Genomic DNA, 15,652 nt, shown 5'->3' with positions numbered 1-15,652 from the left:
ATACATTTTTCATCATGATGAAGCTTAAAAGAGCGATAAGGTTTCTCCATCAAGCAACGAAATGGCATCAATCTGTGGCAACATTGCTGTTAAGTAACAAAAGCATCTGAAAGCAAAGCATAGCCTCCTTTTCTCTCTCCTTATATATGCAGTCTAACACATATGTAGGCCATCTTATGTACCACCCTGCAAGCAGCTCTCTCACTGCAAATATTCCAGCCAGCTATACTGAAACCTTGCATATTTAGTACACTCAGTAATACATTTAATTGAAACTCAGGAGGCTACCCACTGCATACTAGAATAAATGTATCTTATATAATGCCTTTTGCCCTTCCCATGTGATTTTCAGAACTCCTTTTGTTTCAGAATTAACTTAAACAGTTTATCACTCATCCAGATTGGTTTTGAAGCTATGTTTAGTTGTATGTAATGATATATATACTCCCTCAGAGCCTACTTCAGCATCTCTTTATTCTTTAGCCAAGATTATCTACAGCAATACTCACTAACAAAATCTGCCAGTATATTTTGTTTAATAACATATTTGTCATTTTATCAGATGTTAAATTTACCCACAACTGTAGCTGAAGCTCTCCAATAGTTGACATCTGAAATCATTACTCAAAGCTGCTTGCCAGTCTTTCTACACTTACTCTGTCTTCTAGTTTGTATAACAATGAAATCTCTCAGTTTCCTTTGGTTGCTTTACTACGTAGCAAAATAAATCCAGACAGAGATCAATACATTTAACTGCTCATTCCCCTATTCCAGAGCCTTGGCCAGCAGATCACCACCACTAAAACTTAAACTGCCTCTGAGGAGTTAATTTATATCTAGTTCATGTATAAAAACTAACAGCCAGCAACCTTTTCTCTCTGCCCAAAATACTGAAATGCTTTTGAACGCTTGAGAAAGTTTGTATAAGATTTTTCTTCAAATATCCTACAAGTTCTGTCACATACTCTGAAAACGTCAGCAGTTTATTTTAGGATTCCTTTAGAAAATGGTGTATTTTAAGCAAACATTATCAGATATCAGCAAATAAATGTCGAGGTTCTTAAACTGCGCACAGGAATATTCTCACTGGAAACCTGACTCAGCCACGACCTTTTGAAAACAGATCAGGAAACTTATAACGTGACTTGGATTTCCAAATAAAATATCCCATATTTTAAATGGCAAATATTTGTGATGGAGTGCTTTCATATAAAGTAGAGAATCAGTGTTCCAGGGGGAAATTTTATGTGAAGCAGTATTACCTAAAACATAATATCAGAAAAACATGTGTGATACTGTGACAGCATGTGGAACCTGGGAGATAAGAAACATGACAGTGTGATAGCTCATCACGTTCTCCATTTTAGCTCTCTTCTGAATTGTAACACAAAACCAATTTTCCTGAGTGACCTTACCTATAAATGAAAGGAGCTACTGTGGCAGTGTTGGGGTGGCTGTATTGCTGTTGCTGAGGAAGCTGGACAACACCATTCCCCGTGCTTTGGCCGCTGCTTGTTGCTGTGCCTGACAGAGCTGTGGAGGGCCCAGGGGTGAGAGCAGTGCTTGGTTCTTTCCCTTCAGAAAAAGCAAGCCCACAGGAAGGAGAAGCCTTCTCATTAAGTTGGGATTTAGGTGTTGGTTGGGACTGGTTTCCTTTTGTAGTCCTCGGTTTCTCACCCTCCTTACTTCCCGCACACGCAGATGAAGCACTTTGCTTTGCTGTTGGCACCTTTGATCCAGGTTTTGGGATCCCACTAGAAGATGGTATTAAACTTTCCTTCTTGGCTGTTGCTGTCTTGCTTCCCTTTGGGATTAAGCTTGCAATTTTTGAGCTCTTCTTTGTAGACGTTTCGGTGACCTGGTCCTTCTCTTCCTTGACAGTTTTCTCAGTGCAAACTTTATTTTTGTCCCTGTTCTTTTCCTCTTTGTCCTTTGGCTGTAGCAAAGACTTTTTATTGCTGAGATTTTTGCTTCCAGCTTTTGGAGGAGTTAACTTCAGTGATACTTTCGGACTGCTACTAGTGGAACCGCCGCTGTTCACCCCGCCACTTAGCACATCCACCTCACCACTCTCTGAAAAGGTGTCATCCTCTCGCCCGCTGTCACTGGGCCCTGAGCTCAGCGACAAAGGGGGTCTCAAAGCAGTCCGAGCATTAACCAGCTTGAATTTTTCCAGCATAGATTTTTGTCCAGATGAAGGAGGCTTCACGCTTTCAGAAGGAGGTGGCTTAAGCCTGTCTGAGGATGGAGTAGGGGAGGTTGCGGGACTGGGCTGCTTCACAGACAGCATGGTCGAGGTTGCGCTGTGTTTGACATTCATGGATTTGCTGCGCCAAGGCTTGCTGGCACTTGGAGAGGGTATGGCAGAGACCTGCTGCTGCCCAGTGCTGGTGGGATGCTGCACATTTCCATTCATGCCTGCAGATGGGTGAGGGCCTTTTGGTGAATCTGCTTTAAAAACAAGAAGAATGACAATGGTACAATTATTCTCTTGTCTCCTGCCTATAGCTAACAGCATATCCCCCAGCATAAAAAACACAGTCACGTATAAACTTTCATGAATCAAAGTAAATGTGATTTCTAATAAATATGTTTTACACATGCACAAAACATCCAAGAATATAAGATCAAAAATGCCTTTTCCCACCGTTGTTGTACTGTGTAATACTTCCCCCTCTGAGTTCAAGCATGCCTGAAGATGCCTGACTCATAACCACCTCATTATACAAATTAAACCTTTCAATGTAAAGATTTTATCTTTTATAAGTCCTTAAAAAAAATTAAAATAAAATAAAATTCAATCAGTTGCTAATAATAAAAAAAATCTGAAAGACCGAAGGAAAAAAAGAATGCTACAACATTGGAAGGAAACACAGAGAAAGATGACTGTTTTGGTGTTTATCTAAATATATATATATGTATTTCATAAAATCATAGAACTGCTTAGGTTGGAAAAGCCCTTAAAGATCATCAAATCCAACCACAACCCAACCATTCTACGCTAACAACCCTCCGCTAAATCATGTCCCTGAGCACCACATCCAAATGGTTTTTAAACACATCCAGGGATGGTGACTCAACCACCTCCCTGGGGAGCCTGTTAAGCCAGTGCTTAACAACCCTTTCTGTAAAGAAGTTTTTCCTGATATCCAACCTAAACTTACTCTGTCTCAACATGAGGCCATTTCCCCTCATCCTGTCACGTGTCACCAGCGAGACCGCCTGGTGACGCCCTGCTCTCACTGTAAGCACATTTCAGATATTGGAAGAGAGCAATAAAGTCTCCCCACAGACTCCTTTTCCCCAGACTGAACAGCCCCAGTTCCTTCAGTTGCTCCTCATAGGGCATATTTTCCAAGTCCTTCACAAGCCTCGTTGCCCTTCTTTGGACCTGCTCCAGCACTTCAATGTCCTGTCTGTACTGAGGTGCTCAAAACTGAACACAGTACTTGAGGTGAGGCCTCACCAGTGCCGAGTACAGGGGGGCAGGATGACTTCCCTGCTCACCTTAATCTGAGACTACAAAACCTGTAATAGAAGTACATATAGAAGTTTCATATAGTAGAAAAACTTTGCTTGATGTTTCGCTTACACAAGAAGACACAGTTATACCCTGTGGCTCCCCTGTCTAAATAATACAGCAGATGAGGACAGAAAGGACATATCTGCCTTCAGCACGGAGACTGAAGTTGTGTGCAATTTTCATTTTTTCAGTCTCAGCCCTTAGGCCATTGTATAGATTAGACTACCCACCTAGAAGTCTTAAGGTCAATAATACAGTAAAAAGGGGACTTTGAGCATCTTGGGAGAACAGTTTTTTTCTTTAACAAACTGAATGCACACATAGCAAAATCTACTGATCTAAATAGAATGTAAAATAATTTTGGTTTAAAAATAAGTAAATAAAAATCCAAACAAAATTAACACCATAGAAATGTAACAGCCCCTACTTGATTAACACTATTACCAATTGCACTTGAGAAATCAAATCACTTCCACCTTCCACAGATGTCTTAAATGCCATCTGCCTTGAGTATTCTACGTGCCCTCAGCTCAATATGCAAACTCCACACTGTTAAATGAATTGCAAAGAAGGTTTTGAGAATATTTTGAATGCTGGGTCCAGTTGGTTGGCAGCAAAACATTAACTGACATGAGTGGCCTCGGAGCATCTTTTGGGAGAGGTGAGGTGATGGCTTATTTTTCTGGCTCCAGGCAGCACCACACATACAGAGCTACTTCACTGTGCTGCTTCAGAACCGTTCCCCACTGCTCGACCAAGGCAGGAACTGTGGCTGGGCCCCTGCTATTTTCTGGTGAGCCTCAGATCTTGGAACAGAGCCTGGGGCGAACAACAGCTGTTACATATTAATACAGCCCTCAGGCTTCCTTAATTTATATCAGGGATCAACCCTATGGCTGATAGCCTAAGACTGGGTGTGTATGAGGACCTTCTTGCACATATGCGCTGCCTTCCACTAAACATGCCTTCATTACACAGGAGGATCGGGGTCTTTAGCTATCCCAGCGGTACTGCAGTTGAAAATTCACCTAAAGTATGTGCAAAATTAATGAAGAATAGATGCAACAATCTGTGCACAGCAGGATGTCATTGCGTTTTCTTGAATTAATTCTGTTACACTTGTATGGCTTCAGGCTGTTAGTTTTACCAAGAAAGAAAGTGTCCTGATTAGAAAGAAGAGTACAAGCCTTGCCATATTTCCTGCTATATAATATTGAATGGAAAAAATAATGTAAAAAGAGAAGTATTCTGTGTTTCACCACCAGCTTGTTCTGCCACACACATAAGACTCACAGACTCCAGAACCACTGATTTTTATTTGATCCCTCTGTCACAAACCATAAACAAAATCAAAAGGTACAAACAGAGAACTTGCCTTTAATGTTAAATCTAAAGTTTCCACTGCACACTATTAAGAAATAGGAAGAATCTGCATGTCTGATTAAAGATGTGGAACAGAAAGATTTGTCCCCTTCTAGTCCAAATGTATGACTTGAAGCTGCACATCCTCCATTGCCTTCTGAGCAGTCAGCTTTAGCTCTAGCTGCTCATTACATGAAATCTATCCCCACCTTGTGGTGCTTTTGATAATACAAACTATGACGAAGATTTCATATTTCTATAAACTAAATTTTACAAGGAGATGGGCTTCTGTATAGGGTCCCACTCCTTTATTATGGAAAGGCATAATCATCTTCTGATGAAAACAATTCTGCATTCTGCCCGAGAGCTCTGTGCTGAAGGGCTCAGCCCAATCTCCTTTGGGAAAGCAGAACTTCATCCCCTTAGGTGTACACTGCAGAAAGCGAAATTGGCTCCAGAACCCAAGATACAATCATCCTCCTCTGCTTTCTCATCATTTACCTCTTCTGTATTTTGTACTGGTGGATAAGACAAGAGCTCTGAGAAAACAGCTCCCAGCTGCAGAATAGCCAGACAGTGATTTTCCAGATATACTGAAGCAGGCATAGAGTTTCCAGCAGGCTTAATAATACTGCTTTGCTAGGTGCCCAGATCAGAGCACTCAATGTTAGTCACTCACACCAGAAAGGTTAACAGAAAATGGAAGAGCTGTAAAGGGATAGCAGTTTAAAGATGCCTGACAGAAGAGGAGCTCTGGTGAGTTCAGCCAGTTCAGCTACCACATTCCAACCAGAGAAAGCAGCCATCCCTTATCAGAACAGGAGGATAACACCATCAGGGATCACTGGCAGCATACATGCGCCAGAGCACAGGTTAACAAATTGGCAGTGGGTGCACTGGCCACATCATCTGCAGCCATCAGAAAATGGGGATCTAGAGCAGCATTTCCCGGAGTCTTTATGAACAAAATAACCAAAAAGCACTGAAATTGGCTTAGGACAATATATGTGACAAAGGTAGGAAATTATCTTGGTGATATAAAGGTCCTTATTAGGATTCAGCTACTGTGTTTCTAAGCCCTGAACTGTAAATATCTGTGGTTGTGTTGTTTGTTTGTTTTTTTTTTTATATTAAATTTGCATTGAATTGCTGTTATTCTCAAAATGCCATGCCTTATTACCTATGTGGACCATTACTTCATTCAAAGAGTTTCATTTTCACAGTTATCTTTTCCTCTGTATTTTACTAAATACAAAGGACACAGATGTGGTGCCACCTGAATAACTTCTTTGGAACTCATCCAAAAGCTGTAAAGTCCAGGGCAAGAAAAAGACTCAGTTCCACCCCAAAGTTTCTACACATGACTTCTTTATCATTTTGGTGCATCTTTTATTTTTTATTTTTTTCCTAATTTAATCACTGTAAGATAATGTTTCCTATATCATGGCAATGCATTACGTCCGTGGGTGAAAATTGGACAGTTCTGAATGAGCAGTATAGCTGCTTTCACTAAAGGGGACTTTGGCTTTCATATGGTATAAACTACATACTAAACAATGTTCAGAAGAGACTACATTAAATAACCTACTAAATAACGACACGTTACATAGCAGGCACCTATCACATCTTATTTTGGACCACTTTAACTCTCCTTGGTCTATGCCTGTATATGCCTTCCTTACTGTGACTGAGCTGAAAACTGTGAAATATGAGAACAAATTTCAAGTATTATTTATAATTGGATCAAAAAACCCTTATGCTGTATATCTTCTCTAAGATCACTTTATAGCACATACAGGAGGTTTGTATGTCCCCAGTTCTATTATCTACTTGCATAATGCAAGTCCTCCCCTTTTCTTTTTCAGCTTATGCTGCGCAAAAGAAGAATCGCCAGTTATTTGCCCTTAGTGTATGTAGACTGTATGTCCATTATGAGCTTTTAAAGTTAAAGTTGTCTTGCTGCAAGCATCTAGAAGCAAAAATTAAAATACTAGGCTTGCTGTGTGTGCTGGAATGCAAGGTCTAGTGCCACATTTTTTTTAAAGAGACATTTGTCATTATTAGCAATGCTACTGTGAGGGTTCAGGTTTGTCACAGAAACAGTATTGTCAAAAACACAGAACATTCTCAAGTACTCAAAAAAAAAAATGAAGAAAACTTGGAAGTTTCACTGTAATATTTTTTTTACAATAGCCATTATCATTGTTTTATTTTTAAAAGAGCATGCTACAACTACTTCTCTCGTTAGGCAAAGAAATAGTTTAGTGAATGGAAATACAGATTCCCATGTGTTATTTTAGGGGGTTATAAAAGAAAAATCATCAGACAGCTATCTTTGCATTTGCAGCAGTCATTTTCTCCAGCATTTTCTTTATACACATATTGTAAAACTTGTACTCAGATTATTTTTGCATGAAAAATGAATGTTCCTCCCTCAATGTAGCTGTTTTTTTCAAAGAGAGAAAGCAGGTAGAATCATCTAAAATGCAATACTTAGTTTAGTTACGCAACATTATAATTTCTATATCCTGTAAAAAGAACTGGATGGTTGTATCCAAACAAAGCCACCCTTATCTTCTTGCTAGTGACGACTTCACTAAAAACCTCATCAAGGTTCTCATGCCCTGCTGTGAAGAAATGAGTAAGCAAAGAAATCCATCATGCAAAAAGCCATGTAAATGTGCAATGTGATGCAAACCTTAACAGTTCAAAGACAGTTTCCAACTAATGAACCAAGAGCAATCATAGCGACAAGCATGCCATGCCTCGAATCATTTCATTCTTTCACATATTTCAATAGAAAACTTATGTCAACATTACAAAAAGTAATTCTAAAACCTGAACTGCTGCACATACCTTCTCTCGAGCGGCCACCTCTCCTACTTCATAACTTCACTATTGTATTTGAGAACTATACAGTGTCTGCTCAGTTTATTCCCTGATCTCCTTTTAGTTTTAGTCTGTGTGTCTTGCCATAAACAAGTCCTTAATAAAATAAATTGCACCACAGAACTATCTAAAACATTCAACTCTGATAGTAAAAATAAAAAAGTAACTGTTGAAGGGATGGTTTTATATCTTCAGATACAGCTAGGGGCAAACTGTGAGCATCAGAATTTTATAAAAAAAAAAGTAGTCTGGATAGCTGCCTGTTGCTTGGATGAAGAACATTCACTGCATACTTGTTCCTCCCACAGACCCCAAGGATGCAAATGGGTACTATGTATATTGTATCATTTTCAACTGTATTCTAACCCAGAGATATGAATAAAATGTTGTTCATTACACAGAGGGAGAAAGAAGGAGAGGACTGGATTAGTTATGCAACTCAGAAGGCTGAATTTTTTACATTATTATTTCTGAGATAAAGCCTGAAGAGGCACATTTTCCAGGAAAACGGCATCAAAGGACTGATTAAATTGAAGAACCAAGGGAAGTCTGTTTGCAAATCAGACAATCATACTTAATGAAGGCAATAAAACATGACCATTGAATTCAAATCCCAACAAAACTTCATTGCATTTGACCTGATTTCCAATCCTCTGTTCAGTCTAGTAGGTAGGGTCCTGAAACAATAGACGTGATATTCTCATGTAAATGTAACATTCATCTCCTTTAGACACTCAGATACAAAGTTCTCATTAAAAACATGGCAGCCTTCCTATGGGTATGAGTGGACTTGATCATGGACCAAGACTATAGGCAAGCAATGAGGATTTATTTTTCCTTCAGAAGGAAATCACTCAAGGATTTTTCCATTAAAGAGGGATGAAATACCACAGTAACATCTCGAAAGGTTTACATTCTTAAATTTTACCCCAACTCAATCACAAGTTCTAATTCAGAGAGCCATCTCCATAGCACTTTGTTGACAAGTCTTATATTTATTTCTTTAACCCTTGTGAATAGGCGCTTATTTTTTTCCTGTTGTGTATTATTTCTGTAGAGTAAGCTGACAAACTTTAATCACTTACCTTTTTCATTTCCGTTTGCATATTGTGGAGGCTTGTTTTTGTCAATGCTGTTAAAGCTCTGGCTTCTCCGATTTAAATTGGAAGCTCCCTGAACTTTGGTACTGCTGCCTGCAGCTGGCACTCTTGAGGGTCCTGGAAGCCTAGAAGTATAATCAGAAACTGGTTCATTGTACGCAATGCAACATATAAAAGAGGTGGTATGCAAATATTAGACCACAACTCAAAACCAATGACCAAAATCAATGATTTCATGTAAGCCACAATAAACAAGAGGATTCAAATTGGGTAGACTCAACAAATGAAAATAAAAGCTTATCTTTATGCACACAGAAGAGAAAAAAGATGCTTTCTAGATTCACAAGACATGTAAGAAGATGCTTTGCATTTGCCATTAACATTGCTAAAACAGATTCAACTTAAAAGATTATTAAAGTGCAGCATCAACTGGTATTTAAATAAGTTACTTTTGAAGAGTAACTTTTGCAGAAATTGATTAAAACATGAAGATATATAACTGAGACATATTTCATTTCTCTAACTGTACTCAGTACTCCACGGCTGCATTTAACACAAAAACTGGTATATTAGTTTTCTTATTTAGTTGTTTTCCAGAAGGTTGTTGTCTTTAGCAATTCTACCCCTTTAGGCTTTTGAGATTATAATTCTAAGTAAGAGTACTGAAAATGAATGTGTTGCCTACACGCCACAGAGGAAAGTATGCCTTTTAGATACAAGCATACAATTATGCTGTTCGTTTGTTAGTGTTTGCTGCCACCATCTGAACCTTACAGGGTGGCTATGCAATGGAAAAAAATGCAGACTCATATCCCCAGCAAGTGAAAACCTGCATTGTTTCCTGTCTGAATATTCTCATTGATGAAAGATTTTTTAACACATTGCTGCATAAAACTTTCTGCATTATCTCTGCAGGTCACTCCACTTTTTTCCACTTTGGTTCTCTGACAGACAGAATGAAATGCTTAAACTGGAACGACACTTTTTCCATAGGAGAGGATGATCTATCTTGTGTTTTTCATTTAGTTCAATGATATGATGATTTCAGCAGCGTCAGTGCAAATTATGTCAGAGGTATTGAATTGTATTACACTATATGACAAAACAACAGCATGAGAAGGGAGAAAAACATCACATTACAATGAATTACAAAATGCTAGATTTCTTCTAAACTTTTTATGTTGACTGTGGTAGTATAACAGAAAGATTCAAACTTTGTGTCCATGAACAGACACGTGTAAACAGCTCCATGTTGTCTTCCTTTATCAATTTTAGCCTCAGAGAGCTAATCCATCCAGTACTTTTATGGCTACTCCTGGCCGCCAGCCTGCCCTGCTTGTCCATGCCAAGCCCGCAGCAGACTGTCTCTGCTCTACAGCTGTACACGTGCTAACCTTTACTGTGACCCATGAATTCTAGTGATCTTCTGCTCCCCGAAGAATGCACTAAAACAAACTTAAAAATCCATTTGCTCCTTCTCATTACCCTAATTTGACAGGCAGTGAGAGCCCTGAGATCATTTGTCAAAGGTAATGAAAAAAAGCAACGAAAAGGCATGTGCAACACTGGAAATTCATCTGTTCTGTTTAAATACAAAATACTTATGCATATATTCTGCATGCCAGAATTCGAGAACTTGCCACAGTAAGCACATTATACATGAGGTCATTTGCTCTACACACTTTCCAGTTTACCTCATTTGCTGTCTCTTTTAATTGAATTCAGGCTTTAAATTGCTTTTGCAGAATCATGTTAAGCAGCTAAGGAAATGCAAAGAGGAGAATAACAAGTAAGGGACGAGTCACATACCTCTGAACAGGCTTCGGAAACACTGCCACAGATTTAAAGTATTAGACATTAAACTGTAAACCCCAACATGTTGAAGGCGGACAAGACAGGAGCATCAGCAGTAAGGAAAACGTAAGACCTATAAACGCAGGTGCAAAGCAACTGGACCATGGTATAGCTCACTTCAAGCTATCGCCAGCAACTCAAATCGTGTTAGTGCACTATGCTGCAAAATGAAATCTTTATTGTAGATTATGCAACTTATAGTTCATTGTTCTCACCAATGAACTGTCCAGCAAAACTACGATTAATGAACACATTAATTGCGCGCCACAAAAAAAGAGTAAGCTTTAGATCTCAGCTTCCTTCTTCTGCAACCCAGCTTGTAGATTTTAGTGCTCATGGTGCTCATAATACTGTAAGTATAGGTGAGATCAGAATCAGGGCAGCTGTGTCAAATTCACAGCCAAAACAAACCATCTTGCTATCAGGGACCGTGTGGGGCCTACGCTTGAAGGAGCAGAACTCTTGAAAGTGCTTTTTACTGCTCTGTTTTACTTCTGCATGAACTTGGCTCTATAAACCCCTCAGGTAAGTTTCTGATACATGTGGAACAACTATTGGGAACTGGGATGGCTCCCAGACTTTTTTTGCTTATGACTAAAGGAAGAATTTGAGCCAGAGAATAGAGAGCACTAAAATCAGCAACTAACCCTCCACCTGGTATTTTACATGCAGGATACAAAGATGCAAGATACATATAAACCAGAAATATTACTAATAAACAGTACAAATCAGCTCTTTCCAGTCCATACAAGGCTTTCCTGTTGCAAAGCTCATTGATGCAAAGTTTGCACGCATAACATCAATACACATTGATTAACGTCCAATTATGTCCAAAGGATAAAATACCAATGGACGTTGACTCACTTGAGTATCGCTTACAAGCAATAAATTAGAGATATTTAACTGACCTAGAAGCCTTTTTTTGACTGGTTGCAATTCCACTGTGATTAGACTGAGTTGCATATCTGGCTGTGAGACTGTATGAGAAGAAACAGAGAAATTGAATTAAAGGATTTCTTTGAACATGTATAGAAAGAACACACTTACCAGCAAGCTATGAGTTAATGAATGTAAATTGAACATGGAGAGAAAATATAAATCAACTGGCAAAAATATGAAGTAATGCAACATGCAGATTTTTATGAAAGATGCAATGCACAGATTATGAAATAATGGATATTGCTATAACTTGACTTATTTTCTAGAAATTACTTAGGAATCAACAATTTGGGCACAGTGCATGAACGCTAGCTTTGTTGCGCAAATAGCACTCCAACACTTTATGCCTGTGCTTTTGCCCCCACAAAAAGTACAGAAGATAAACATAGAACTATTGGCCCCTCCCCCGCAAACTGACTGGGTTTGAAGTCTGGCAGGTAGGTATGGATTTGCTATACCAGACCCAGTGGGGACTCTGAAGAATTCCTACTAAACAAAGGCAACTCTCCTAACAGTAGAGCTATATAGAAAAATAATTCTATCATAATTTTCTTTGTTATGGCAGCACAGTGCATGTATATGATGCATTACCCAGGTATTGAATCAGAGGCTCCATTAGGAAAGCCAACACATGTATTTAAATTCACCGTTACATTGCACAGGAAAATGCACCTTAGTCTATTAAGGCATCCAAGTAGTATATCTACATATGCTGTGCTACAGGTCTAAAAACTATACATTCCTTTTAACACTTGGCAACGTATCTTTACTAAACAGCATATCGATGCCACTGCTGTTTTGGCCACTTGACAGGAGATGTCTCAAAGGTATGGCCAAAGTGAGGCCTCCTGACAAGTAATTTTAGATACAATAAGCAGGTGCACCACGTGGGACCCATATAGCCTAAGGGCAGAGTCAAATGCCATCACAAAATCAGATTCCTTGCATTCTTCAGAAAGTGACAGAGAACTGAATAAGCAGAAGCTCTGACAATGTCTCTTACAGTTCTGCATCTTCCTCTAACTCTTCCAAGTAGTGGTAGAAACCACAGTGCTTAGTTCCACCTTGACAGACTGGCAGCACTTACAGGAAATGCCTAGTGACACTGATTCTACCAGAAAAAACATTAAGAAATTTCTGCTGGCCCAGTGAAGGGACAGGCTCAGTGTAGAAGAGAGGGGAAAAGTTCTCTCAGGAACAAACTATTCCCACACAGGCACGGCTGATCTGAAGAAGAGCACAGCAAAGGCACAAATAAAGGGACAAAGCAACACTTGAATATGCTTTGTGATTGTCTTACTGTTAATTTATGAACTTATACACAGTAAGGGGTTCAACACTACCTCTGTGCCTGCCAGTTACAAAATGCACGTGCACGTAATGAAAAGTAAAAGGGAGATTACTTCAGTGTTAAAAGGGTAAAACCAAATCGTTCAATATATAAAAGCATTAAATTCTCTGACATATATCTTCACAGTAATGCTATCAAAGTACTCTTTCTACAACTATATGACTATAACTTCAGTGGGAATTGTAAAAAAATATAATATCATCATAATTACAGTGTATAATTTTTCTATGTATAGTCATCAGTATATCACTTTGTATTTCATTGGCAGCCATTTTCTCTTAATGCCTAGACATATGATACAAATATGATACATGATGCTTTACTGAAGTTGCTAAAATTGTGCTTGAATTACTAGCCCATCTTTTGGTAAGTTCCTCCACTCGTGTTTTGTCTCCTCCATGCTAAACATTAAAATGAGGGAACCTAGCAATGGTTAGCCACTTATCTGCACTGACTAAACTCAGAAGTTTGTGGGGAAAAAATGGAATGTCAAATTAAACCTTTAAGTGTTTATGTTGTAGAAGGTACAATGATACACAGTACAGTCAACATGGACAGTGAGCTGGAAAAGCAGAGTGAATAGGATGCACCTTAACCACCGTCTGAAGAGCTGAAGGTTCTGCCTTGTCATGGTGTTTGGTAGCTGTTCTAACTCAAAGCGTTACTCCAGTGGAGTTGGAATCTACCCAAATCACTTGAACTCAGTGATGTTACTGAGTTACTGATAAGCCAGTCCACGGAGTGACGGCACATTTTACTTTGTTTTCTTTTTATTAACTAAATGAAACATCTATTTGGAAATGATTGCTAGAAAAATTTATTTCCTCTTAAGCCTGTTTCCTGGGACCCCATCCACTAGCAAATTCAAGAATCCTTCTGTAGACCATATTCAATTTTTCCATAAAGTACTGACAGGAATGGTTGGATTTGTCAGTGCGGTATATCAGCATTATGACTGGCTAAATTTATTTTTCAAAGCAACGCATCAAATGAAAAGGAGAATTTTCACAGCTCATCAAATCAAGCTCCTGATTATTTTGGTTCTTCCTTCTCAGTTAGCACTTGATGTACTGAACCCATTGAAGCTCTGCACAAATGCCTGTTTTGCAACTGCTGTTCCCTCTGTTACAAATGTGAACTGCAACATTTCTGAAGGCCAGACACTTTTGAGATATTCTGAGTGCATAAAATATATATCTGCTGCCTTTCATCCCACCTGATGCTTATAAGTGGGTAACATCTGGCAGTCAGGAAACTAAACCTGTTTTACTGAAAGATTTTTATTTTTATTTTTAATGCTTATAAATACTTAAAGGCATAATCACAGTATCACAGTATCACAGTATCGTGCGAGTTGGAAGGGACCTTAGAGATTATCGAGTCCAGCTCCCGGGATTTGAGCTTTCTGTGCAGCAGAGCGGTACTTCTACCACTTGCACCACAGGGGGGATTCGAACCCAGGCCTCCGGTGTTGCAAGCGGCACTTCTACCACTGTGCCACCGGGGCACACTATAAATATAAATATATAAATAATAAACATATTCCTGCAATAAAGTGGGACAGATGCACATTAACAATCCAAAGAGCAGAAATTTAACATCACAGTTTTTAGGATGAGGAATGTTTTATTTACCAAGAGGTTAGAAAGTGTGATGCTCCTAGTTTTCAGCTGTCTACTCCCCAAACCCTTTCCACCGCAACAGAACTCCTATGAGCAGCCTTCCCTGCTATACAGTCACAGCTTCAGCTCCTTGGAGCAGCCACAGAAGCTGCCTGCAAAGCCCAGTCTTGATACATTGGCTTGAAGGGGCAGAGGGACTGTCGAGGAGACCAGTCCCATCTGCAGAGCATTCAGGAAAGCTCAGAGGGGCAGCTCAGAGCTGGGGCTCAGCATTGCCATCCAGGGACTGGCACAGCCTGGGTATGAGCCAAGGCCAGGAACAAGCCAGCTGGTCTCTGATTTCGTGTTTAGCCTTGCTATCTAGTGCATAGAGAATGAGCAAGTAGATTCTTCTGGTTAAATAAATCCTGCTTAAAAGAGGCAAGATGGTATAAACTCATCTGATCCCAAAATCTTAGAAAGAAGACTCTTCAAACTGGCTTCCAGGTGAAAACAAGCCCTAATGTTGTCCATGTTTTCTCTCACACTCCAGTGAAACACCTAATCACCACAACAGAGATAAAATGATAGAGCTGGCCCTTGGTGATATAAACATGCTGAGGCAGCCCAGAAAGAGAATTCATTGTAGAGTTAACAGGGGAAGTACTGAGAGGGAAGCAATGCAGATGTTAGAGACTGTGATGCCCCTGAAGTGGTAATGGAAAACCCCAGAGCTATACCACAACCAGTGGCTGTGCAGCACTACCGGTCATGTTGGGGTGAATGCATCACAAGTGGTAACAGCCAGACAGGGAGCTGAGTGAGAGCATGCAGACGAAGTTGAATAAAAGGGTTTAAAAATGGTCCTGAAAGATGCAGGCAATCTAGGAAGTCCTCATCAGCTACAATACTAAAGCTTCTTAAATGTTATCCAGCTGAAACTGAAGAGAAATACTCAACTGAAACGGGCATATAGAAAAAAAATGAAGCAAGAAGACAAGTAACTGCTAGATACAGGACTAAACTGCCAAGA

General features: G+C 39.4%; 1 protein-coding gene across 10 annotated transcripts in view; it reads right to left on the bottom strand.

Moving 5' to 3' along the window:
• NAV3 (neuron navigator 3) overlaps positions 1-15,652 on the bottom strand; it is a 516,270-nt gene that overhangs the window by 121,631 nt on the left and 378,987 nt on the right. For 6 of the 10 annotated variants that reach the window (XM_072326950.1, XM_072326942.1, XM_072326946.1 and 3 more), the window contains 3 exons: positions 11,637-11,705; positions 8,860-8,999; positions 1,416-2,451 (listed from right to left, as the gene is read on the bottom strand). In XM_072326950.1, the coding sequence (XP_072183051.1) occupies positions 1,416-2,451; positions 8,860-8,999; positions 11,637-11,705 (1,245 nt within the window). The remainder of the gene's footprint in view (positions 1-1,415; positions 2,452-8,859; positions 9,000-11,636; positions 11,706-15,652) is intronic. The other 4 variants (XM_072326943.1, XM_072326945.1, XM_072326948.1 and 1 more) reach the window with 2 other exon arrangements.

This window comes from Excalfactoria chinensis, chromosome 1, assembly GCF_039878825.1.
Source record: "Excalfactoria chinensis isolate bCotChi1 chromosome 1, bCotChi1.hap2, whole genome shotgun sequence".
NCBI classification, from domain to species: Eukaryota; Metazoa; Chordata; class Aves; order Galliformes; family Phasianidae; genus Excalfactoria; species Excalfactoria chinensis.
This window is presented reverse-complemented; position numbering and strand designations above follow the sequence as displayed.